Consider the following 27,451-nt stretch of genomic DNA (forward strand, 5'->3'; position numbering starts at 1 on the left):
TGGATATATTTCAATTTCTGGTGCATATGGAATTGCACTTTATTTTTTTAAGTATTATTAGATGAATACAGTGGAAGATTACAACAATATATAATGCAAATGTACATCCATTGTCTGGACCAGCACTCTCGGCAAAGCGTATATATACTAAGAGTGCACTTTTGGGGTGTTTATCCTATATTTTTCCCATTCATTTTTGTCACTTTGAAAGACCTGGGGCTTAAATTCAGGAGGAAAAAAACAGCGTATCCAGAGAATACCCACACAATCCCAGGGTGAACATGCAAACCCCAAACCTGGCATTGACCCCTTGACCTCAGAACTGTGAGGCCGAACCACCGTGCACCGACTAAATTTAACTAATAGGAAAAATCTCTTGAGAAAATACATATAGGAATACCAAACGTGGCCTAATGTTTCATGTGGGTAACAAATAAACACTCAGCTTTAAAGGTATGACACACATTATTAAAAAAGTTAAGACAGAAAAACATTTGGAGGCTTTGCAAAACGCAACTGATGTGCGCATGTGTGTACATGCGCAATGGGCAATTGGTAGGACGTTTGGAGGGTGGGAAGAAAATGCAAAACACCGGCTCATTTGTGGACGGTGGGGAGGGGCGACGAGTAGAAGAGGGACAGGGAAGAGAGAGAGATCCGAAGCAGGAAGGTAGGCAAGCGCAGGGGGAGAAAAGGAAAGAGAGACAGGCTGTGAATGCTAACAACCCCCGTGGTAATCGTCCACAGCTCCCCAAACTTGTTCTAATGGGGAGAAACGAAGATCGTTATTTTTAAGCGAGCTACTATGCACGAGTGGCCCGGTCTCCTCTCCGTGCGCGTGCTGCTTGGCAGCAGCAATTGGCACCTTTGATTTTTTTTTTTTTACGATTAAAACAGACGAAAAAAAGCCTCTTTTACCCCCGCGGAGTGAAATGTATCGCGGCTGCTGTGGGACCACATTGTGACAATGGAGATTGAAAACATCGTGGCCAACACGGTTCTCCTCAAGGCGAGAGAAGGTAAGCGCGACAGCAGTGTTTTTTTTCTTCTCCCCCTTATGTTCAAGCCAGCTGAGCTTCGTAGTCGAGTACAAGCCCCGGTTGGTCTCCTTCGCTTCTCCTTGTGAGCTTTATGTTTCGATCTCCGTACCATCTAGCTTGATCGGATCTACGCAATTATGGCATGAAATGAGCGAGCATCACCCAAAACAAGATCCATATGAAGGGGGGAATTTTAGGCCCTGTTGACTGGGGGTGAACAAGGCGGGGAGTGTTTGCAGCGTCGGTGCATTGCAGCGGCCCGAGCGCTGCATTTTTCCACACGAGCACCAGTGGCTTTTTTACGTCTATTTACACTTAACGTTGCACACATTTAATGATATGTTACTTGAGTGGAGACAGAGTCATCGGTGGGCTTAAACCAAGCCCTCTGCATACCTTCTTGTGTGAGGCTTATTGGCTGATTTGCAGTTTTTTTTGACGCAGAGGTATGCTATGTAAATTGACAGCTTTAAGTGTTGATTTTCAGGATGTGATGGCTGAAAGATAGTCCGATTTTCTAATCTGAAGGTTGCATGGTGATCTGTGAGCCGTTCATCCCTTCTGCAAGGTCTCATCCGAAGGTGCTGGATCACAGGATGGTGCATTTGTTTCCAAGAGATGACAGAGAGTGAGAGAGAGGGCGATGAGTGGGTGTGCAAGCACCAGGGAGGATGGAGAGGAGGGGGTATATTGTTGTTGGGATAATATGCTTCCTATCCAATCAGGGCGTCCGTGAGGGTAATTGGACGGAGTTGATCACTTTTATTTGAGAGCAGGTGGCTGGTCTACATTGTGCATTGGCTATTACTTAGCCCCGTTAGAGTGTGTTCATTTCTAAAATGGTGCTCTGCGTGATGTTGCATACTACACCTGTCAAATATTTTCATCTTCCCGAGACCTCAGATGGCCGCAAGTGGTGGAGGATGCCGAGAGGGATGCCTTGTATCAACAGTACGATACGCTGTGCAATGCTAGCACAGCCTACACCCGAAACAAGAGCCTTAGTAACAGGGCAATTTTATAACCTTTTGACTGGACGTGAACAAGGTAGGGAGTTCTTTCGCATTGAAATACTGTCACGGAACAGCTCCAAAAAATACTGTACGTGCTGACCTCACAATGTTCTTGTAAGCAATTCACATGTTATATCACTTGGTCATTAACTGTCTATGTTGTTTTTATATTTCCTGCATTGAAGGGTAACTGATCCAAAGTCATTATCAATGAAGTAGGAAAAATATATAACATACAATAAATAATATATACTAACATAATAAACACTTACACCTCTCGTGTTTATCTTTAAATAAATGTGTGATCATAATACATTCTATAGACAAGTTATAATATTTTGCAGATACTGGCTTGGATCATTACTCTATCATAGAACAGCAGGTGGTAGTGTAATGTCTGAAATTTGTGTTTACCTTTTAGCTGCAACAAATAAAATACTCTGGAGTTGATGTCTGGCATGGTTGTATCATTTAAAATTAAACTTTGACATTACAGGTTTTTCCCCATGTAAGTCATTACAAGGTCAATATACTGTATTGTAGGAGTTCTTTCTATACACAAGTTTTGTTTTTAGCACTACTGTGCTAATATTATTATTTTAGCATTTTTTTAAAACTGTTTTAAAAAAAAATCCACACAGGTGGACGTGACCTGGATTTGAACCCAGAACCCCAGAGCTGTGAGGCAGACACACTAACCACTTGCACCACTGGGCCACTCTTGCTGGGAAAATCATGTAAAATCATATCAACGTTACTGCTGTTTATTTGATACTCCGCTGTGTAAAAATAGCAGGTGTAGAAACTATTAGTGATCTCATAGTGTGAATATTCTGCAATGTCCATTTGGACCTCCATTCATTTTTTTATGCACTGATTATCCTCACAAGAGTCTAATCTACTAAACATAACAGAAAATGCTGTGTGTGTGCAATGGCTGCCATTGACAGCAATAGAAGTCCAATTCATTTGGCCTACATGACTGAGCACTTACTTTCCTATTGTTGGTTGGATTGAGATCTATTCAGAATGTACTAAGCACACATTGATTCATATTGTTTAATATACCTTTTGGATTTGGACAATTTCTCTAGTGCTTATGTGATGAACATCTCTCTCTTCCCTACCACCAACCTATATGTTAACCAGAAGACATCCCCCTTCTTCTTGCCACTTGTTAAGGTTTTCCTGTGACATTAGCCAGTGTAGCATTTTTAGTTTTGTGGTCAAAGACAGAGTAACATTTGTTGTAATCACTCTGGGATATTTCCTCCATGTGAGGTTTATAAATGCCTTTTGACTGTCCCTCCACGTGGGACTCATTTTTATAGTCAGCCCCACAAATGGTCTATGTATAGAATTCAGTTTATTGCAGAGGCTATTCGAGAGAAATGGGATGACTGCTGGAATATGGAAACTTATTATCTCTTTTTTCCCCTCCCATATTGTCCGATATCAATCCTTTTTTCTTGTTTTTCCTCTCTTTTTATTAACTGTTATTTTTTAAGAATCTAAATTATAAAGAATTAAGTAAAATAAGCAGCACTAAATGGCCCGGGGCTTGGAAACTACAAAATTTAAACAATGACAAATGAAACTGCATTTTTTAGTGAGTGATCCACTTTGCTATGTCACTTCCCTTTCCTAGTTATGCGAATGACTTATTGAGTGAGCTTTTTTTTCAGTTAGTCAGCGACACTTGTCTCATCCTACGAATAACACCCCCCCAATAAAAATTGTAGCACATCAATAAAGGTTTAAAATAATAGAATGTAAATGAATAATACATTTATGTATTTTTGTTTTATAAAAGAATGCTCCTCTAAAGCATACTTATCTTCCCACGGATTGGTTTGGGGGCGGTGAGTGATTCTTGAAAATGTATCTTTTTACTGAACTGTTTGTATCATCTCACTCAAACAAACTATTGTGCTCATCACTACTGGGACTGACTGTTGAATAATCTGCTTTTTGCCAAAAATGATCTGGATTAGGTTCAAACTCCGAGCAACTATGAACACATAACAAGCAGTGTATACACAGTTTATTTTGTTTAAACAGAAAAAAACTGGTTTGCAGGTGTGTTTTATGTTTCCAGCCAATTTGTATTAATGTAATGTTTGTGCTGTATTTGTCTATACGAGAGGGGGGTCCTTTTTTATGCAAATGAGCAATTGCTTATTAATCTGCATCTCTTTCAATGTGTGTCCAGCTTGCTTTTTGATCCAGTTGCTTGCTATTGTCAACATGAATTTTACTAACCTACCATGTCTCCATAGTTGTTGCAGGCTGCAGCAAGAATGCACTTTTCATTGAATAAATTGTAACCATTTTTATAGACTTCATTAATCACTTTCAATTGTGATTTGTTTAGATTTTATTCATCCAATGCTGGTAGTTGGAGTTGTTAGACATCACACAGTGAGAGAAGTGCTCTGACGTCACTGATAAATGAGTGAGAGTGAATGGTTGTCCGTTTCACAGATTCAGGGTCCCCCAAAGTCAGCTGGTATAGGCTCCAACACCCCCCGTGACCTTAATGAGAATAAAGTGGTTCAAAAAATGAGAGTGAATGATTGTTTTCCAAACTTCTGGTCGTTATTTTTACAGTCTAGATTGCAATCGAGGGCCCCCTCATATTTTTCAAGGCCATTGTCCTCCTTAGCGGAGTAATATCGTTACTCATTCTCACCTGCAATGTTCCCCACATTTCTACACTCGGTGTACATCCTCAATCAGGGTCATGAAGTTGACAAAAAGAACTGCGAGTGAAAAGGTGTTATGTGGGGGTGGGGAAGCTGAAAAGAGCCTAAAGGAAGGAAAATGTGAGAGGTATTTTTTTTAAAGGAGCGCTACTGCCTGATACTCACACATTCGGTCTCTTCCCTCACTTGCTGTATTCCACTGTGAATATACAGACGGATTACTTAAGGCAAACACTAGGCCTTTACTTTCAATAGGAAACACAGATACTCACAGCTAATGTTTTCCTTATCTGAGGCAACGCCAGCCAATCACACGCTGCAAGTGAGAGCAACTGGAAAAGCAACAGACCATTCATTTATCACGGCCAGGCACCATTGTGCCTGCGTGCGTGAGCCTGCTCACATTACAATAGCCCTAAACTATGAGTGACCCTGTCTCATTTCCTACCATTTAAGCCATGTTTTTTGGGGAGCACTAAATTTGTTGGCTTTATGCTACGGAAGGGGTGCCGGAGCGACAAGACTTTGGATGTCAACTAGTATTTAGTTAAGATTTCCTTATCATTTCATATTTATCTCCTTCTGGGTCACAGTCACTTTATCGGAACATCTCCCGATATCATGTATAATGTCCAAAAACAATTCTCCTTCCTAATAATTGAGAATTGTTGCTAACCAGGAAAAAATGAATTGGACAACTGAATAGATCAATCACCCCAATACAAGAAACGTATAAAAATACAGCAAATTTAAAGGGAGTGAGAGAGATGTACAATATTTTTCTTTGTTTTTTTTGCAGCCTTACAATGAACTCTTAACTTTTCCATTCATCTCTCATATCTAATTTCTTAAGAATTTTCAAGGCGTCTTGAGTTGACTGAGTGTTCTGATCCCTACCTTTTGAAACGGGTTCAAATGCTTTCTGCACAGTTTCCTGGTGAGATTTTCCAGGTTGCATTGGAACCCAGACATGTTGGAAAGACTTTATCTCAATGGGCTACTTTTTTTCTTCTTCTACCAGCGACCTTAGTCTGGATAAGTAGAAGAAAATGGGTGGATTCTCGTTGAGACATTTTTTTTGCAACATTATGTAATTTGTTAAGGAACATTATGCATTATTTGTATTGTAAAAGTGACAAGTGTGCAGCCCAATTACACCCAAACATATTGTGTGAAGCTGTAAATACTGACTCCATGCTGCCGTGCACAGTCTGGATTCTCTGGACTTGTGTCTCAGCATCAACGTGTGACATGTGTTCATCAGATGGATGAGTGGCTTCTACCACATGGCAAGGCAAAATAAAATCAAGCTGTGAAAAAAGTGGTGCTATATAATATTGTGACTTTGAGAACTTTGCCAGTCATGCTGTTCAATTGATATTGGAGCCAATTTGTTGCTTTTCAATATAGTAATACCATGTCCACATTTCATTTAAAGTCTTTTTATGGATGTATGGTTCCCATATACTTTTTGGCGAGGCTATATTTTGATTTACTATTTATGTCAATGCTTTTAATAGGATTCATATTATTTTGTATTTTAGTGTTTTTATTAAAATGTATTAATAATAGACTTTAAAGAAAAATCTGCTGTATATCAGATTTTTTTGTTAACATAAAAACAATTTTATATGAGTTTCAATGCTGACCAAGAAATACTTATTATCCCCACCTATAAGGCTTTTTTTTTTGGTTATGTTATTTCATAACATTAAATATTATGGCTTTATGCCTCCTTTTGTATAACTGCTATTTAGTTGATTCTTAAAATGTCTATATTTGTTCTGACATAAATCATAGGTGACAAACCTAATTGCATCTCTGTTAGGTTAGAAATATCTTCGAAATGTTGTCCTGTGGGAAATGTACACATAACAGTGGTTGAGGCCAATTATATATTTTTGCCCTAATGCAACTTGGTGTCTTGTCAACAAGAATCACCACAACGTTTGTCAAGACAGAATAAAAGCATTGCAATTGATTTAAAAAAAAATACAATCAGTGCACAGTACAGTCATCCATTTATTTGTCAGGTCATCTTCGTGGCTAATGCTTTTCTTGGAAAGCGGACAATAGCATGGAGCAGGAAATATGCCCAGCCCCCATATCTTTCCAGCTCTCTAAATGAGGCAAATGGCAATGGAGTGGCTGTTAGAGCTAAGATTGGCCAACATTTTTCTTATTCCTTTTAAAGTATGAGCTGTTAAACAGCTCAAAGGCTTTTTAAACTTGAATTTTGTCACAAAATGCTCAGGCATGTCCTGAGATGCTATGTGATGATCTCAGAGTTGTTGGATGCCAACTACCCTGATGTTGGTGTTTATGGAGCGCCCCCGTTCTGTCGGAAGGGAGAACCAAAGTTAAATAAATACTTGCTCCATCCGTTCTGCATTAGGGGTTGCACACATGGCTTTGACGTCAGAGTGACATTAAATAGGGTGGGGTTGCCCAATGAGCTCTGACAGGCACGCGCAACACACACACATACACACTTAATTACCCCATTCACTTTTTTTTCCTTAGTTGTTTTTCCACCTGACTTTAAAATTGGATAACTGCTTCTCATTTTTTTTTATCCTTGTAAAAACAGAAGACTTCTCACACATCTGACATTAAGGGATTTACAGCCTGGTTGCTTTTTATGGCATTGTGTCACCAACCTGTTGCTGGCGGGAATAGGCTTCAGCACCCTTTCCACACTTGTGATGCTCTAGCAGTTTAATCAAATTAAAAATGAATACATTTTTCATGCAAATGCATTTAGCATGATTCCCCTGTCAATACAATACAACTATAACTTTGTTATTGAGAGATACGCATCCTTTTTTCATATTTATATAGTAGTTTTGGACTAAAACTGCTTTGCACTAAAGCAGTTCTGCACTAAAAACTTAAAAAAATATACAATGAAGGCCATATGTTGGTATAACATAGCATCTTTACTTTTGTGCTGAGATTTTAGAAATATATTTGTATAAATGTATCGCAAGAATTGTGTTAAAGTGTGGTATTGGGATTAATTGGGATAGAATTGAATGGGATCCAAATTGCGTTGAGGGAAAACACACCCCTAATATTCAATGAACAAATTCATTTTCATTGTGAAATTTTCAGTTTATTTGATTGTCTCTTTCTGATTCTTAGGTGGCGGAGGGAAAAGGAATGGTCGCAGTAAGAAATGGAAGGAGATGCTAAAACTACCACATATCAGCCAGTGTGAGGAGCTGCGTCGCATTATCGGTAAGAAATGGGGTGTGACACCCCATAAATGTATTTGTAAAATAGAATGAAAATACAATTTTTTTGTCATGGGTTGGGTTGGATTGTGGGAGGAAGCTCAGATTGGACTTCCTTCCTCTTTGGCGTCACCACCCGCAGGCGTGGCACAGGAAACTATTTGTGTATGAGTGTGTTTGACTCAAGGAATTGGCTGCTCAGCCATTTCATCTTTTTTTTTCTGTCTGTTCAGATGCCAATTTAAAACGCCTTTACTACAATTTACCTATTCTACTGAGGTTTAGTTTTAGAGTTTCTTGTAGACCTTAACGACCAGCAATTTTTGGAATGTTGTTCACACGGAAATTTATTTCTAGTTAAACTTTCCATTTTATTTTAAATATTTGTTTGTTCACAATTTGGGAACTCCAACGAAATTTCCAAGTAATTTGGAACTGTCCCCTTGCGTGTGAGTGTTTCAAGTTTTCACATAATCATGCACTAACATGAAATAACTATCGATTTGTTGCATGTGGGAACAGAAAATCTTGCTTCTGGACTGTAATTGTGTACAGTCTTCCCCTTGATGATTGCAAATTCACTTTTCACCATTTTTTCTGCTATTATTTATTTTAAAAAAATTGATAAATAGGTAACATTTTTTTGTGTTCTTAAAAATGTGAGAATCCACTCTGAACCTCATAAGTGGAAGCCACTCTTGCTAATAGGACTCAAAACTGAAGAAAAAGAAAGATATTTATAATAGGGTTGACCCTACTTTGGCTAAATGACCACACAAATAACCATTGAGCAAAAATATCCACTTTGGCTGCTCGTCTTGACCCTATAATATCAAGGGAGCTGTTGTCCAATTTCGTTTTTTACCCGGGGCCGGCAAACGGAGGCAAACTTTTTCATTACCAATGAGCTACAAAAAGATATGTCCTCACAGCAGGTAATAAAGTTGACTAAATGCTTGGGAAACCACAAAATGTTGTGCATGTAAACACACCAAGTGCATGACAGCTTTTTCTGCTGTTGCAGCTTGAAAGACACTCCCTTCCCCCCACTTTCACACCCTCACTGGTTTCTATCTGCCTTCTCCTTCCACAATCTAGGTTTCACTACATCCTTCAGTTTTCCACTTCAGGAACATCCTGCGTAGAAATTGGCAACTGAAAAAAAAATAGCCTTTTAAATCTGAAAAGAAAACCACTCTACCGCTACATGTCACCAAGTAATGAAGAAAACAAATTTCTAAGGAAAAAAATCCAAGAAAAATGTAGATTGGGTCATGCCACATACTACCAGAGATGAAATATATTGATCTTGTGACTTATAATAATAAAAAAGAGAACATACTTGACTATATATGCCTCTTCCAGTACAAAGAAAAAATATGCTGTGTGTGTCAGCAGCTGTTAGAGGTTACATACGTCACTGTTACATAGACGCGATTGCATAATTTCCCTATCACACACAGCGTTGGATCAAAATAATCCCTTTTGCGTACTTAAACACACCAACTGTGTAGGGATACACACACTTGCGCTCCCATCAGTCACACACATACACAAAATATACACAAAAACCGTTGCTCTTGTCGTCAGAGGGATGGAAACATACAGTATAGACACTGATAGCATTGTCTTTGTTGTGTCTTGATAATGTCAAGCATTTGGCCTTAGCCTTGACAAGTGGGTCACTTCTAAGAATCCTAGATTGCATTATATGGCGTTGTGTCACCTAGCCATTTGTGACCGACCCGCTTGCTTGCGCCTTTTTATTTCTTCAACCTCAATGAAGTTATTTCAGGTCGCCAATTCAGATCACTTCAGAAGTTACATAGTGCACTCTATTATGCTTTGGAGCAACCTGCACAATGGCAAGTGGGTCGATCAACCTTGAATCGTTGATTGTTAATCCATAAATGGTTCATTAAGGAATTATTAAATAGCCTCAGGCTCATTTTAGGTACATTTTTATAAAACCTATTCTTGGGGGTAAAAGCAATTTGTATTTGTTGTCCTATTGAGAAATCTCCAAATACAAATGTGATTTTTTTTCTCTCGGTATCTTTGGTTAAATGTCGATTTTTCTCCCTCTTCTGTAATATATTGTAGGTAATATTTTAGATAAATCATCTCCTGTAGTATGAATTAGTTTCAATGGAAATCTGGTTTATTCATTCGTTTTTAACAATGCTCATCCCTCTCAGGGTTGTGGGGTGCTGGAGCCTATCCCAGCTGACTTGGAGTGAAAATTGGACTACACTAGATTGGTCGCCAGTCATTCATATAGCACGCGTAGAGACAGACAACCATTCACACTCACAATCATACTGAGTTGGCATGGATGATTTCTGGATTAGTTACAAGCAGATGTGCGGCAGTAAATATTTATTTTTAGGCTTCTACACCATACAAAAAGAGGAAGAGCCAACCATAAAACAACAAACAAAAGTTATATCATCAAATTCTTTCAAACTTACTTAACCCCAATATGAGAATGACTTTTCTTTTCTTTTTGTTTGTAAGGTTGCATTACAAAAACAACACAGGTCATTAATTTTCCCTGATCTTTCTCTCAGAACGGGAATATACCAGTCTTTGTGAGAAGCAGCCTATTGGTCGGCTTCTATTTCGTCAGTACTGTGACACTAGGCCAGAGCTCAAGCGCTGCATCGAATTCATGGACGCTGTGGTAAGAGAACCTAACTTTATGTTTTAACATACATTCATTTGTGTCTACCCCCTGTCTGTCTGATAACATCCACAACATGCAGAAACCTCATCCTGGATTATTAGTGTGGGAAGAGGGGGTCCTGTTTTCTCCTGTTCTCATTTTGGCAGGCCATTTTGTGTTTGTTGGGGCTGGTGGGATCAACGAAGGAGGTGATTAGTGACAGCCAGGCTGTCAGAGAGCAGCGTCCACTCATCCATGAGGTCAAACCTGCGTCACGCCCTAGCAGCAGGCAAACACATGAAAAAGGACTTCATATCACATGCATGATGGGTGGATTTTGTGGTCGTTTAGCTAAATTTTGTTGAATGTACAAAATACTAATACAAAAAAAGCCCTTGACAACATTATAAACGTATCTTGTGACAAAACTGACATAGAGAAGGTGGTCAGTGAAAGGCAAATATATCAATACATGGCTTTATATTCTTATGAATAAAGCATTTTATGAGTTGCCCTTCAACAATACAACCATGTTATAGGTTTCCATCATTCCTGGAAACATGTATTTCTGAATTGTATTTCATTCTTTTTATACGCATCCTGCAACTTAAGTTTCCACTGCAGAAGGCTTTGAATTCATCCTTTTTAATAGCCAGCAATTTTCTGTCTGCCATTAATCGTATGTGCTGAAAATGCTTTTTTCGCCTGATTATAGACATCATCAGGGGTTAGATCCAAGAGAAACAATTTAGGGATAAACTTTAGGACATTGGTGCTTAAAATGTCGATCCCTAAGGTACTATTGTTAGATTGCACAACAATAAGATTTGATCCAGTTCCATGCTTTGTTGTTTCATTTCGCGTCATTTAAAGGGGAATGGGGAGGAAAACTGCTATCCGCTCATGCTCAAACTGAATCCCCCCACGCTGCTGTGGGCAAATGTCAGGCTTGGTGTTGCGCTGGTAGTGGTGGCTTCTTTTCCACATCGATGGAGGACATTTTGAGACTGTGAGACAGTGGAATCAATCCCACACCCTCAAACCCATGAGTCACGTTTGCCACTCTGTGAAACATATTCTCTTCAACCCCAACATGAAGCATTGCATATTTTTTTGGGATGCTGAATACTTTTTAAAACCCTACTTGTATTGCTTTTTGTTTCAATCCTTGAACATCTTAACAAAAAATACTGCAAAATGTAAATACACTGGGTGATTCAGCACCTCATTTCACAAGCCACACATTCCCAAGCCCTGGTGTAAATAAATTCTTGCTACGTGTGTGGTTATTATTGTGTTCTTCTCACAGGCCATGTATCAGCTAGCTCCTGATGAGAAGCGAAGGGGCTGCGGATTGAATGTTTTAGACACTTACTTCAATAATGGGGTAACACACGCTCCTACTCAACACAATTACACGTGACGGGCATATACTTGGCGTCTGTGTTTCGTCCACTGTCACAACACATTGTCTTTCTGTTGTCCCCTCAAGTCAGCAGCACATTTGCCTGGTGTACCCCAAGATGTGGTTGCCGGGTGTCGGGAAAGACTTGAACAAAGTCCTTGTAAGGAGCTCTTCAATGACTGCACCAAGTAAGTCTCATCTTCTGCACATTTACAGTGTTTCACTGGGTGACTTTTTTCCCCACTCGCTATGTTTATGGTTCTAACTAGATTTCCTCTCCGAATGGATCCACGCATGTAATGAAAGGAATGTTTGTCAGTGGCTTCTTTGTGATGAGTATGGGCCGTCACAGCTTATTGGCACCAGCAGAAGCGCTCTCCTTCACTGCTCGCCGGTGTTTGCAAACTGTGCTGTGTGCATCCTGTCACTAGTGACGATGAGGCAGCTGGCACCTGGTGCCCAGTTTTACACACACATACACCCACACAGACTCGCAGACGAAAAGTGATTGAAAAGGGGGGAAAAAGTTGGTTAAGCAAAGAGCTCATCCGGATGGCTGGCAGGAAAACAACTACAGCCTCAGTGTTCACATACATGCATACAAGCACGCACACTTGCAGGTGTTTCAGCTGCCGGCACAGCAAGCCAGAAGGCCCAAACAAACCAGGGATTATAAGACTGAACTTGCTTCTCATCACATGGCTTGCCTTGGAGAGAGATAGATAGATGTGGATATGTATGTATATATATAAATATATGTATGTATATATATATGCATGTGTGTACATGTGCATGTATACACATAGATATACATATATATACACGTATACACACATATATTTATATACACATGCATTTTCCACATGCATATATACACATATACACATATACTTATATACACATGCATATATACACATATACTTACATATACATTTACATAAATATACATATATATACACATGTACACATACATATATACACACATATATACACACACATATACACACATATATACGTGCATACATATATATATACACATACATATATACATACACATACATATATACACACATACATATACACATGTATATATACACAGCACTTGATGCTTGATGATCATAATCAGGAAATTATCAATGCAACACAACTCTATATCGACTGGATTCAATGAGAGAGTATCTAAACAGCAGAGTGTAAAAACATGGAAAAAACATGTACTTGTCAGTACTGTTCTAGTGCACAATCATTCCTTCTTTCTACTGTCATTGCTATTTATACTCACTTGTGGTATTTTGACTTGAAGATGTAATTCCTTCTCGGATTATTATTTTTTCCTTGAAGGAAAGCCCAAGAGAAAGCATGCTGTTACAGGGAGAAACGTTTTCACAGCCTGTTGCATACCAGGCAGAACGTATTGGTTTACTAACGGGTTTTCCTGCATTGCTGAGGAACTTTGTTATGTCATACCAAGTTCAAACGGGTATGGTTGCCCCATATCGCCCATATGAGTGCTGTTTTCTTTCCTCTTTTCTTTTTCGCTGGCTTGGCCTTCCTCAAACAATAGCCATATTGTAGCTGTGTTTATTTCTACTCCCAGCGGAGTCTGTCGGGGTCTGGCACTGACCCAGCCTTTGCTCCTCTCTCCCTCAGCGTCTGTGGACAATTTTGACCTCTAAGACAAAGTCACATTTATTGACCTGATAACTTGTCTTGGATGACAGAACTTTATTGTAGGAAGATAAATGAACACTGTATTGTATTCACTTGGAATCACAGAACAGATCCCCATGTAACAGCAGTTGCATGGCTGTCACTACAGAAGACACACTATTTGATTGTAGGAATAGGATAAGACTTCTCTAAAAAAATAGAAGAGCTGATTTCATGTAATGTTTACAATTGATAACGTTTTCTTTTTCTTTCAAACATTTGGCACTTTTATCTAAATATTACCCTTATTTTGTCTAGAGACCATTTTAGTCAATTGTTCTCATCTTCTGTGGAGAAGGTCAACTTGCATATTTAAGTGTGTTTTAAATCGTATTACAACTGGAACCATAGTTCAAATTAACTTGGTCAGAAATGCATATTCTGTTATTTAATTGACATCTAATTTTTTTCTAAATAAATATTAGATGATAAATACATTTGTATACGTGCCCCCATGTAATCACAACACTTTTGGATAGCCAAACTTTCGGGTTAACTTGACCCGGTTGCTATTTTAATCACTATGCAGCAAAAGCAGTTGAAAAACCCCACACAAACTCAGGGTCAAATCAACTTTTAGTGCCTTCTGATACTTTACACCTTACTCAATGTAATTCCACAAATCACCATGGCAGGTATTAGAACCCACAACCTCTGGATTGGAGAACAACATGATTTTGTTGTTGTCAGATATCAATAATGTATCTATTTATTTCTTCGTCTGAATGTCCAATTATCTGTTTTTTTAGATAAATAACAAAATTAATCATAACATTTCCATGTTTCCCCAGAATAGTTCGTGATTATCTAAGTGGCGCACCGTTTTCCTCCTACCAGGAGTCCATGTACTTTTCTCGCTTCCTGCAGTGGAAATGGTTGGAAAGGTGAGAACTTTTCATGTTTAGCAACCACTTTTCATTGTTAATGTCGAATTGCTTGGTTGTTTCTGCAGCATCTGGATTTGTACATACCATGACTGTGATACTGCAAACACACATTTGTATACTTTTACCTGTATTGCAACTCCCTTGTGAATGCAATCTAAATGCTGTGGAACACAATCATATAATAATACTATGTAGTCGTCACTATGCATCTGCCCATGTACTATTGATTCTCACAATGGTATTAAAACACACTAATATAAAAACACTCATAAAACTAAGTAACTTTTATTTATTAGTAATGAACATATGGTCATTTCATTTGCGGTATACTGATTACAAAACCACCCAATTAAAGTTCTTTGTTCATTAAACACTCTTCAATGACCCTGACAAGGATGCAGGATGCATCAAGCTAAGGAAAATAACATTACATCACAAATAACTCAATTTAGCATGACTTATTTAGTTTTTTTTTCTACAGCAAACAGAATAGTACAAATTATAAAATGCTTTAAATTCTTGCAAAAAAACTGAATACTATACCTAAAGGCATTTTTTCCAGCTTCATATTTTTTGAGTTGACTCATTTTATCTTAATGTATTTTACCTTATCTGTCTATCTTTTTTGTGTATCAATTCCAGGCAACCAGTAACCAAAAATACCTTCAGACATTACAGAGTACTAGGAAAAGGTGGATTTGGCGAGGTGAGTGTTGTCAAGTTAAATATGCATGTATTTATAGTGATGAAGAGGTATTTATGCAATGATATTATTTGTTTTTATTCTATTGAATGGCGGAAAATTCAGCAGTGTGACGTTAACTTTTATGATTTACTCTTTGACAGCAAATTGTGTTTGTTCATGTGTCTTTGGTAATTATTTTTCCAGGTTTGTGCCTGCCAAGTGCGCGCCACCGGTAAGATGTACGCCTGTAAAAAGCTGGAAAAGAAGCGAGTGAAGAAAAGAAAAGGTGAAGCAATGGCACTAAACGAAAAACGAATTTTAGAAAAAGTTAACAGTAGTTTTGTAGTAAGTACTACCTTTTTCTTATTCAACCTTTCAAACAAATTGATTGCTGTGTTTGTGTGACCCTCATGTGTGGCTACAAATGGAACAAATGGCATGTTTGCAAATTGTACTATATATATTTATATATATATATTATTAAAGACAGATGGGGTGTAGTGGTATGATGGATAATGGGGCAATCAAAATTGAAAGTAAATCACATGCTGCTGATTTTTAGCAGCTCTAGGTAATTTAGATTAAGATTGTATACTTAGCATTTTGCAAACATGTCAACTTTTATTTCATTTGAAGCACTCTGCACTAATCATGTAGGAATGCTTGTGAATTGTTGCATTTTTTTGTGATGTCTTGCTCCTTGGTGGGGATGACTTTGCTTAGTGATATTAACCGTGCAAACCTGCACATTCAAAAATTACCACAATTTTATGCACTGTGGTTTAAAATTCAAGGAACTGTAGACCTGTTAGATGAAATCTGCAATGAATCTGTGAGGAGAAAAAAGTCATCCAGTGCCCTTTCTTTGAGTAGGTGCCCTGCTACTACATGAGCATTCCTAATACTTTTAATGTTGCCGTTGCCATTAGGTGATTTTCAATGGGGGAAATTCTATAAACTGAGCCATAGTCCTGAGCAAATGATTTTTGGCTGCCACTTAAGTAGCAAGTTTGAGTGTCATCAAGCTTTGCATTTCTTGTGTGCTAAGCCAAGGCAATGAGTGTCAGGAATGTGGAGCTGGTGTTAACATAAGGGAACATCTGGAAACTTCATGGCATGTTATGTCAGTAAATGCTTCAATGTTCCTCAAATAAGTAGGGTCATGCTAATTTTACAATCTCATTTTTTATGCAGACTTAAATGTCCATTTTATTTGTGAGATCTGTGCTTTTTCCCTTGCTTTTCTGTGTAGTTGATAAGCATGCATCACTTTTAAACCTGTTCAATTGCTCTAGAATGCAGCCAATGTTTGTACTATTTCTAATACCAGGATTCTGTTGCTCTTTCAATTTTCTGACTCATCATCTCAGTTACACAGGCAGTAAAAGAAACAGCTTTTTACATGGCTATTTTTCTTTTAAACTGATTATTCCACAGACATGATTGTTACACAAAATGTGTCGATCGTTCTATTGGAACACAAACAAGGCCTTTAAATGGGATTTGCTTTTGTGTCCAGAAAATATACATCCACAGATTGTAGTGTGGCTATTTCTTTGTACACCCTCACACTGCAGAGCCTCTCTGTATTCTTGATTTGATGCTAATAGGTGTTTGAGTTGTTGTATTATGATGATGGGTGAGCTCTGTTGAGTTTTTTTTTGGTTGAGTGAGTCATGGTATACACGCACACACACAAAATAGAGTGGGCTTGTTACCGGACCTTACATTCAACCTTGTGTCACCTGGGATTGACACGGTTCTTTGCATGTGTGCGTAGATGTGTGCGGCACATATGTTTGCTTGCATGTGAAAGGGTGGGGGTGTGTTTGTGTATGTGTGTGTATATTCTCTGTGCTGCAGGCAGAACTGATGACTCGCCACGTACCTCTCTATCTTCAAGAGCTGCTCTGTTGCCTAGCAACACTGACCAAACAGCAAAAGCAAGGAGAAGAGTCAAGTGTTCTTTAGAACCCCTCATTGTGCTCTCCTTTTCTTTATTCTTTTGATCGGACTTTATATTGGTCAATAGATATTGTTACCTTACCTTAATTTTGTCATCTTATTGTACGCAAGTGTGTACATTACATAACAATATTAGCTTTGGCCTTCCAGCAGCTAACCAAAGAGCCACTCACTTCACTGTCTTGGATACAATTACAATACTTATAATAATCCAAAGACAGTACAATTTGAAAATATTCGTTCAAACGACTACCATAGTAAAAAGCTGGCTTTTAAATGTGATGTTAACTCATTCAATGACACTCCTCTAGATGAATATCCAGTTTATTCCAATAATGTGGGCTGAATAATGTTTCCCAGACGTCTATCGCCATTAGGACAATTCATTTGTATTGAACTCATTTGGGGCTATAGATGATGATTCATGTCTGAGAATGAGGACAAGAAAGGCTAATATCAAGTAGTGTGACAGTTTAACTCCTTAGCTGCCATTGATGATAGGAAGTCAAACCAGTTTCAACTGGAAATGGCTCACAGCAATCATTCCCTGCTGATCGATGACCCAAAATTGAACGGATTGGATATCTGTCGCCATCAGTGACAGTGAAATATCCTCATTCAATACCTGCCATCTAGATTCCAATACATTTGACATATAATGCATTCATTCATTTTTATGACCGCTAATCCTTGTCAGGATTGTAGGATATGTAACAACTGAATTTATGTAGAGCAAGGCTCTTCAGAAAGTTTGAAAAAAATTAATTGGAGTGTAAAATAGGGCATCTTAAACGACACAATCCGTATCCTGCTGCCAAGATAAACAAAAGGATCAGTCACTGAAGACTGGTAGTGTCTTGTTGATCTTGCTTTCCCCCCTAATGCTTTGTGTTTCGGGGATGCACATGACATCACACAGGAATTTTCCCACACCCTCTTGCGGACAGTTACTCACTACGTAGTCTAAAGCAGATGGGATTCCTCTTCATAGCAGTAACATCCTGCTTGTGCAGCACAGTTCTGCACACAAACACACACTGTGCACAATACCCTGCATGTCATTGACCCTCAGGGAAGAGAAGGGAAACTTGGTGGGAATGATGAGGGGGAAAATAGCGCTCAAGAAGGAAAGATTATCATATGAAAGCAAGGAACTTGATCTCGGTCTTGACATTTAAACTTAATTGACAAATGTATTGAGACAACCTCGTAATCAGATCATGACTCAATCAAGGATTGGACTTTAATTCCTCAAATCATTTTAAGTCTTTCTGCTCACTGGGAACAGTTTGGGAAAACCAAAGTTGGAAAGACGTTTGGTTGTAAATTTAATGTGGAAGACTCGCTTTGTCAGCATTGGGATTGCAACTGCTTTGAAATACTTGATAAATGTCATTTATTTTGTGTCATATATTGGATTGATTTAATTGTGGCTTTTCAAATGCGGAAATTATTCTTCTGGCTACAAAAAATGGTATATAGTGCACCAACTTTTAAATGATATATCGTGCTGCATTTAGTTTGTGAATTGTATGTAACCATTCTGCTCCTTGTTCTCTTACCTCTTGTCTTCTATCTCTTCCTCCTCCATTTGCTTCATATACAATTCCTTTCTTCTTGACTCATTGCTCTCCCTCCTTGCTTCCTCTCAATGTGCTCCCTTTTTAGGTTAGTTTAGCATATGCCTATGAAACCAAGGATGCTCTGTGCCTGGTGTTGACAATAATGAATGGTGGTGACTTAAAATTCCACATCTACAACATGGGCAACTCTGGCTTTGACGAGCAGAGAGCCATCTTTTACGCTGCTGAGATCTGCTGTGGCCTTGAGGACCTGCACCGGGAGAGAATAGTCTACAGGTTAGCAAAGATGGACCAGGGAGTCAATCATATACAGGGAGTTCTCGAGTTCCAATGTTTTCGATCTACGACGTAGTGCATTATAGTTTCTGATTCGCTTGTGCATTATGTTTGAAAAGTGTGGTATTCTTGCTTTAAGAAAACAAGATAGAAACATCATTCCTTTTTCTTTACTGTACGTACTTTGTTGTAAATTTCAACCTTAACAGTGAATCCGATGTACTGAAATTTGGGTTGCGTTGCCAGCGTAGAAACGGGACACCGTTGTAACTCAAGGACTCCCTGTATACTCCCTTTCATGGTGATTAGTTAACGACACTACACTTGGCATTGTACCCTTCACAATAACGATCTTGTTATTTATTAAATAAACCATAAATTATGTTGACGTTTTGCATTTGGGCTAGTTATGAGAAATGAATGAACACTTGTTAAAATGGGTGCATGCCAGACACATGATGCAATTGGTTAACCTCAAATGTGACATAAAGACGAGTCGATTAATTTGATAATGTGACAATTTGCCCCATATTGTAAAGATTGTACTGTATACTATAGTTCTGTAACATCTTTTTGTTCTTTTCCAGGGATTTAAAACCTGAAAACATCCTTTTGGATGATCGTGGTATGTACATATTTATTTTCCACCTCAGATTTGTTATATACTTCTTTGTAAGACAGATTCATTTGCATGGGATCATTGTTTCTTTAACAATGACTACATTTTTTTTAGGGCACATACGCATTTCAGACTTGGGTCTTGCCGTGCAAATTCCTGAAGGAGAAACGATACGAGGGAGAGTAGGCACTGTTGGATACATGGGTAGGTATATGTAGTAGAATTTTTTTTTGAAATACTTTTGTGCTATTTTAATGATCAAATCCGTATCTCGTTCAAATGACAATTTCCGATGTTTCTCTATAGCACCTGAGGTAATCCAGAATGAGAGTTACACTTTCAGTCCAGACTGGTGGGGTCTGGGTTGTCTTATTTTCGAGATGATCCAAGGCCAGTCACCCTTTCGCAAACGCAAGGAACGTGTCAAGCGGGAGGAGGTGGACAGACGAGTGCGTGAGGATCAGGAGGAGTACTCAGAAAAGTTCTCTGAAGAAGCAAAGGACATCTGCCGACAGGTGAGGTGGAATGGGTACAAGTTCATGTCCAGAGCAGAGATAGGGACTATATCAGTAGAGAGATATTAAGGGTGCAATGACCTGGGTCGACTTGGAAGAAGATTCATGGATGTAATGAGGGAGGACGAGAAAGTGATTGTTGTTTATTATGCTAAGGACAGTGTGATATGCCATGTTTGGGTAGTAAAGAAGCCTCCATAAATTCTCCTCAGGGTTCACCTCTTTTGAACAGGTGTGTGACAAAAAGGTCAAAATGTTTAAAGCGCAGTTTTCCACAATTTGCCATTCTGGAATAGAAAAGGTATTTATTTGTTGATTCTGTCTATTTTTTCTTTCTCCAATTTGAATCTCGCCACACCTCCCACAATGCGCGGGTACTGCCACCTCACCACTTACAAAATGAATGTATTCGTCATTGTTGTGCTGTTCCTCGCTTTTTGCTAGTATAAAAAGGCCTTAAATCTTCTTTTAATAAACAGCCACACAAAAAAGACACCACAAACTGAACTGCCAGATAGCTTTCATTGTCGTCCTTTGTCTACCATGTTGAATTCACTCCTTCTGACCCTTTTGTGCAATTTCACCCTGCACACACATCATATTGTTGACCTCATTTAAGATTTACTCCTAAGAACTACATTGTGATGGGCTGAACTCAGTTGAGATTTTTTTTTAAACATTATTACGGCTTTCATATCCATTTAACTTTATTATACATAGGAAAAAAGTGCTCAACGCAAACCTACTCAATGTGTAGACTGAGACAGGGCCACTGTGTTTATCTGTTTCAGAGCATGAGACGTTTATTTGTGTCATGCTGTGGAACATTCTGGCCTGAGGTTCAACAGATTAGAAGACTCCCCAGGGGGAGGATGAGTAGGGAGAGCAAGAAGAAAGGTTTCTGGAATTTTTTAGGGGGCATAGAATGCTCAGAGACTGACGGGAAAGCATTAATGCTAAAAATGAGCTTTTTTGCGTGGTTCCTTACTCTCGCATTTACTGTATTATTTCCGATATTGTTGAAAGCAAAAGGCAGTATCTTATTCCATTTGCATTTATATGGGAAATTCAAACTGAACTCGAAATAATAAACCTAGTCATGGCTATGAACAGTCTAAAATATTCAAGTGATGTAAGTTGTTAAGAACACAAAGTCATAGGAAAACTGGAGGAGCGTGGTGCGCTGACAACTGAAGCAAAGGTGAGCTGGAGAGGTGTGGTAAAAAAAAACGAGCACACCACTAAACAGCACTCATCCACTTCACAAAGCCTTCTGTGCTGTAGGTGGTGTAGAGGGAATATTATCCACAAGCTCTCAAAGAAACAGCACTGTGTTCTAATTCTAGACATTATTGTGTTCCATTAATCCCTAACTACTCTGTATGAATTTCAATGGAGTACTGATGCTCTTATTTAGTTATGTACAGTACAGACAGATACATGATGTCAGGAGTGTAAAATGGAAACGATTTTACCTTTACATATATATCACAGGTGTTCTACTCGAGGCTCAGGGGCCAAAAGTGGGCCGATACTAATATGGCAGGCTAGAAAATCAAATGAGGTGCATTGAGTTCATGTTTTCGTTTTCTAATCGCAGATCTTTTAGGGAACCATAACTACTATGTGGCTGACAACAAAAATGAGTTAGTGAAATGTTTCACGCTGGGTTCTACCCACCTGTTTATACAAAGTTATTTCTACATGATTGGAACATCATTCATATTTTTTATTTCTGTGTTTACAGCTGCTGGCTAAAGACCCCAAGAGTCGTCTTGGTTGTGTGGGGAGTGGCGCCATAGAGGTCAAGCAGCATTCTATCTTCAGGAACATCAACTTCAAACGATTGGAGGCAAACATGCTAGAACCTCCTTTCAGTCCTGATGTAAGTACAATTTTTATGCACAGACACGAAAACACAAACTTGATGTAGTATCATTTCTCCACCAAGAACCCAAGAATCCACATTCGTTCTGTTACTAACTGTTAATAGTAAGCTCTGTAAATAGAACTCCTCATCCTTCTATTTGATTGCATGTTAATTTTGCATTTCTTTTAGCCACGTGCCGTATACTGCAAAGATGTCCTCGACATCGAGCAGTTCTCTACTGTCAAAGGTGTAAACCTTGACCCTACAGATGATGACTTCTACCACAAGTTCGTCACAGGAAGCGTCTCCATCCCGTGGCAAAATGAGGTAACTGCATGGACTGAATACTGGGATGATGTCATTGTTTCCGCAACACTTTACACGCCTACTACCTTACCTCAAAGGGGTCAAATTTGACATTCATGCTGATCAGCAATGATATTGTGTCCACTATACTAGATACGTACTGCAGGACAGCCGTATGAAATTTTAACACTTTAAAATGTCCATTTAAAAATAAAATGCATGATCTGGTAAGTTTTGGTTAACCTTAGGTGGATTGTTTTGCAGTCAGGTGGTTAATTTATATGCAAATATCTCTTGAAAAATAATTAGACATTTTTTTCCCATGTTTAATATGCGAGTAGGCCCCCAAGAAGTCACTGACGAAAACATATCAAATCTGTGCCGAGGAATCGAACCCCTGATAATGGCTGGTTATAAGGCACATTGGTTATAGAATAATAAACATTGTGTTATTGTTAATGTACATAACATTGCATTCAAGGGGAAAAATATAGGATTATAACAAAAAATACACAACAAGCAGGGCTGTTATACCATAATAGCCAGGATAGAAACTACAAGTACAATGTAGTATTCTGCACTTTGCTCTGTATTCCTCACACTGTTTTGATATCGGCGAAGGCATTAAAAGCAGTAAAAAAATTCACCGATGGCAGATTTACTGATTTCTGGGGAACTAGCCAGTATCTGGAATTCTCATGGCCCAAGGGATAATGCATAGACATGCCAACAAGATTACAACTGATTGGACCAAAAGAAACCTCCGCATAAGACTGCAAGCCAGACAGACAAGATACAGACATGCCAGCCAATGAAAAAAAATTGAAAGGTCATTCATATCATATCTTCTAGGAGATAAATGTAGACTAGTATTTCTGGTGTTAGGCGAAACCGTGTAAAACCTTGTGAAATGTGTGCTTATAGTCATTGTGTTTTATTGAAACCATGTCCTCTATTGTTATACAGATGATCGAAATGGAGTGCTTCAAAGAAATCAATATCTACGAGACTGATGGGACTTTATGTTCAGACCTAGACATAAACCGGCCTAACCCTCCACCAAAGAGAGGCTTTTTCTACCGCCTGTTCAGAAGAGAGGCAAGTGCTAGTGCTCCAGCAACTCTTCGAGGGGGTGGGGGCTAAGGTACTTCCTATCTTTCCTTTCCCATCAACATTTCATCAATTGCTAAACCTTTCTCATACCTTGTGATTATTTTCAAGCCTAGCTTTCTAATCTGATTATTCCCAGGCTTTTTTCTTCACCATGGCTTTTTGGTTTTGATTTTAAACTCTGTTTGGCAGTATCCACTTTAGAGGCTCTTTTTTATACTTTTCCTCATTTTGCAAAACCTCATTTTGATCTGTTATGAGGGATGCTTTTGATGGATTGGGACCTTGAAAGGTATATTTTTTCCTATTCACTTCCTTTTGCTGAACTCCCTTGTTTTGGCAGCTTGGCTTCTTGTACCTATTTCTGACGTCCTTCTGAACATGCTTGCGATTGCTTCCTTTGTTTACCGCAGGTAGGTTAAAATCATTCATGTTTATGTGATCTATTACATCACATACGCCTCTTCCTCAGGTGTGTTTTAAGAGCAGTTACAGCGATGATGAGTTTGAAGAGCCCTCACGACTTTAAACCACTCTCTTCGTTCCTCAAAGCCCAACCCTCGCCGCTGATCTTCACCATAAACTCCAGCCGAGTGCAAATCTTAGGAACTCAGTGAATGTTGACCTGTATTTATGAGCTGTATCAAAAGTGTATTATAATTAAAGAAAAAAAAGTATGAGTTTAAAGATTTTGTACCTTTGTACTTGAATTTATGTCTAGATGTATATTTTCACGAAAGGTTGTATTGTATAAAAAGCCATAAAAGTACCACTTGAATGCATACATTACATTTTCAATTTATTGTCTATGGGAATGAGTATGGATAACGTTTTTATGGGCAGTTTTTTTCCCTCCCCCAAGAAGCACAGTGCCATTTGTCTTGTACTCTTTTTCAATGTAGCCTAGGGCATTTATCTATTCTTTTACATGTGATTTATATTTAGTATTGATTTGGTGAATGATTTCACATCACATGCAGTCTATCCCAAATCCAACCCATTTCCTTGTTAATTTATCCCTGTGGCTCAGGTAGATCTGACTGAATTATTTCAACTATAGAGAAAATGATCTGTTAACAATTGCTTTTTTTGCCCCTTAACAGATTGACAATATGTTACAATCCATCCCCTAAATCAAGGGTGGGCAAACTATTCCTACAAAAGGCCGCAGTGGGTGCAAATTTTCATTCCAACCCATCAAAATGACATCTTTTCACCAATATGGTGTCCATCAAGTGCAAGTAGTGAATTGCAGTACTTTTTGTTTCCGCAAAAACCTCATTGGTTGAACTGTCTGTGCTGGTTGAGTGGCAGTAAAAACTGAGGACCGTTTTGCCCACCCCTGCCCCTAACTCTTGATTAATGGTTAGCTATGGATCTAACAATGTATGCCTTGACAGTATGTTTTTGCATTTGGCTAACATGTGTTCCATTTTATTTTATGTTAATTTGTGTCAACCAGGCCCTCTCCAATCCAAAACTTGTGAATTCAATGTCTTAGAAAAAGAAAGGTCAGACATATGAAAAGAGTACTGTAGACATTTCACATTTCTGACCTTCTTTCCTATCTAAAGCCTCATTTCTAGGAACCAATGTAATAGTTCTCACATATTTTTTTCCCATTTCTCCTATTTATGTTTGTTTTTAACTGTTTCTCCCAAAACACAATATTCTGTGGTCCAATTTTTTTTTGGTGGCATAGGTGACAATTGTAACTTCCACCTGACAATTAGTTCTTGGTAAAGCACCTCTGTTGAATGAAAAGAATTACCATCTGTCAGTAGTTATTAGTCTGCACAGAAGCTCTGTAGCTTCTGTGTTTAAAAGTTTAAAAAGATAGTTGACCACATATCCTACTAGTAGAGAATGTGCAGCTATATTCAGTGATTTAAGCTGTGTTTATACTAGTTCAAAAGAACTTTGTTGTGATAGTGCACAATGTTTACTCCTCCATTTAAGGCATACAGTAGAATGTTATTGCCTAGAATTGACTGAGGTGTGTTCTTATATGTGGATAAAGGCAGAAATGCAGAATTTGAAACCCTTCCACTTCAAATATAATTGACTGTAGGGTTTATTGAGTTCATTCTAATTAGGACTTGATTTTCATTTGTGTGGTTGCTCTCAAATTTCTTTTGGAAATTTAGAGATGTCCTTCTGGGGTGGTTGGTGTAATTTCCGACCATCCACTTTTAATGCTGTGAATACAACGTTTATACACGTGACCTTTCTGTGTGCATAGCGTCATATTAAAAAAAAATGCAGCTTGTACTCCGTTCAAAGCATAACTTCAAATTTGATCTAAATTCTAGGGCTCGTCCGTTTAGGTTCCATCTGTTGTGTCATGGAGGAACTTTATTTCGTATGCACAGACCTCTTCTAAATAACTATATGTGAATGTGTGTGCTTATATTACCCATTCTAGTTTGGTATTCTCTTGACGCCAACACACACCCACACACACAAATTTCTGTCATGCACATTCCGTTTTAATGATTCAATGTGCCATGTATTTGTTCCATGACTTAAGTCATTTTCTTTCATTTTTATTGTTGCTCTCAAGCATGCTCTGAAGCTAACTTTTTTGCCTTTTGTAGATTTTGGCCTTTCTTTTTTTTTTTAGTTCTTCTGGCCTCAAATGCTGTGTAGATTTGAAACTTAAGCTGTAAGCCTCAATTTGCTCTAATAGGGAAATTGACTGCAACGTAGTCACTTGCAATGGTCAGTAATACTCCTTCACCTAACATTCATTGCACTAGGATGTTTTATTTTGTTGTTGTTGCCAATGATACCAAAATGAAATTGAATCATGTATATTATCTAAAATAAATTAAGTGAACACATACTAGCTTCATAGTTTGTACCATTTGCAAGGAATACATTTATGATGGACCTTTTTCCAACTTCATGCATCTTTCCGTCCATTTTGAGAGAAAACCCCCCTCACATACAGCAACTTTAAACTGCTCAAAGGTTTTGAATGTCCGCACTAAGTGCATTGTAATGCCTGTTTTAAATTACTATGTTTTATTGCGCAAGCATGTATTGGTTTGTAATACATCAGGTTCCTTGTATATGTAAAATGATGACTTTTTAGTGCCAATATATTTCTGGTGTGTGGGGACAGTTCAAAAATGACAAGGTGACCCTCAAGAGATGTTTGAACATATGGAATGCATTCCATCTCTGAATTGGATATAGTCCTTCCAAACTGGGATCAGCCACAGCAGTGACACTTGAGGGTGAAATACTCAATTCCTCCAATGTATATTGGGTCTAGTAGTCTATATAAACCCGGAGAACCACTTGGGTTTTGTCATTCTAACAAGATGTGCCAGTGGGAAGATATTTCAAGGAACACTTTACCTGTATTCCAACCAGGATTAGGACTTTGTGATTTCCCTCCCCACCTCCCTTTTATACCTGTACAGTCATCTTGTTCAACCACTGCAGTCATTGCTAATTCTTGTACAAGTTGTATCACTGGTTGTTGTACCATATCTTACATTTGTAATTATGAAACAATACACTGCCATTTGTATAAAAAAAATATACCGATGTTCTGACTAATTAGTGTCTTTTTTTCCAATTACCTGTAAGACAAAGTTGAGGAAAACCAACTAGGTGAAAAGTCAGTTTTTGAAGTGTTCATTGAGTTTATGCACAATGCCAAAAGACTGCAAAAAATATATAAAACTTTTGTGTGATGAATTAACTAAAATTGTTGCTCCATTCAATTAATGCAATTATTTTTTTTAGTATTTCAACAATATATCATCTTAACACTTAATAAAAAGAGACAATGTTGTGCAGTTAAATGCCAGTGAATCACAAATACATACTAAGAAGAAAATAATTATT

The 27,451-nt window shown here is 38.3% G+C and overlaps 1 protein-coding gene across 4 annotated transcripts; it reads left to right on the forward strand.

Annotated features, from left to right (window-relative positions):
* Positions 1-600: 600 nt before the first annotated feature.
* On the forward strand, positions 601-27,149 carry grk4 (G protein-coupled receptor kinase 4). Of its 4 annotated transcripts, XR_013326571.1 has the most exons (17): positions 601-1,019; positions 7,903-7,998; positions 10,565-10,677; positions 11,969-12,046; positions 12,152-12,252; positions 14,566-14,658; positions 15,304-15,367; positions 15,551-15,691; positions 18,980-19,170; positions 19,758-19,795; positions 19,904-19,993; positions 20,096-20,304; positions 22,052-22,189; positions 22,364-22,501; positions 23,447-23,624; positions 23,934-24,003; positions 24,063-27,149. XR_013326571.1 is itself a non-coding variant. In XM_077718196.1 (16 exons), exons 1-15 carry the CDS (start codon positions 968-970, stop codon positions 23,621-23,623), a joined length of 1,719 nt encoding a protein of 572 aa, XP_077574322.1. In that variant the 5' UTR covers positions 601-967; the 3' UTR covers position 23,624; positions 23,934-27,149. The 4 variants fall into 4 exon arrangements, 3 of the variants coding, with proteins under 3 accessions (XP_077574322.1, XP_077574323.1, XP_077574321.1); XM_077718196.1 differs by having other exon boundaries at positions 23,934-27,149; XM_077718197.1 differs by lacking the exon at positions 23,934-24,003.
* The last annotated feature ends 302 nt before the right edge of the window (positions 27,150-27,451 follow it).

The sequence above is a fragment of the Stigmatopora nigra genome, chromosome 6, assembly GCF_051989575.1.
Source record: "Stigmatopora nigra isolate UIUO_SnigA chromosome 6, RoL_Snig_1.1, whole genome shotgun sequence".
Taxonomy (NCBI): Eukaryota; Metazoa; Chordata; class Actinopteri; order Syngnathiformes; family Syngnathidae; genus Stigmatopora; species Stigmatopora nigra.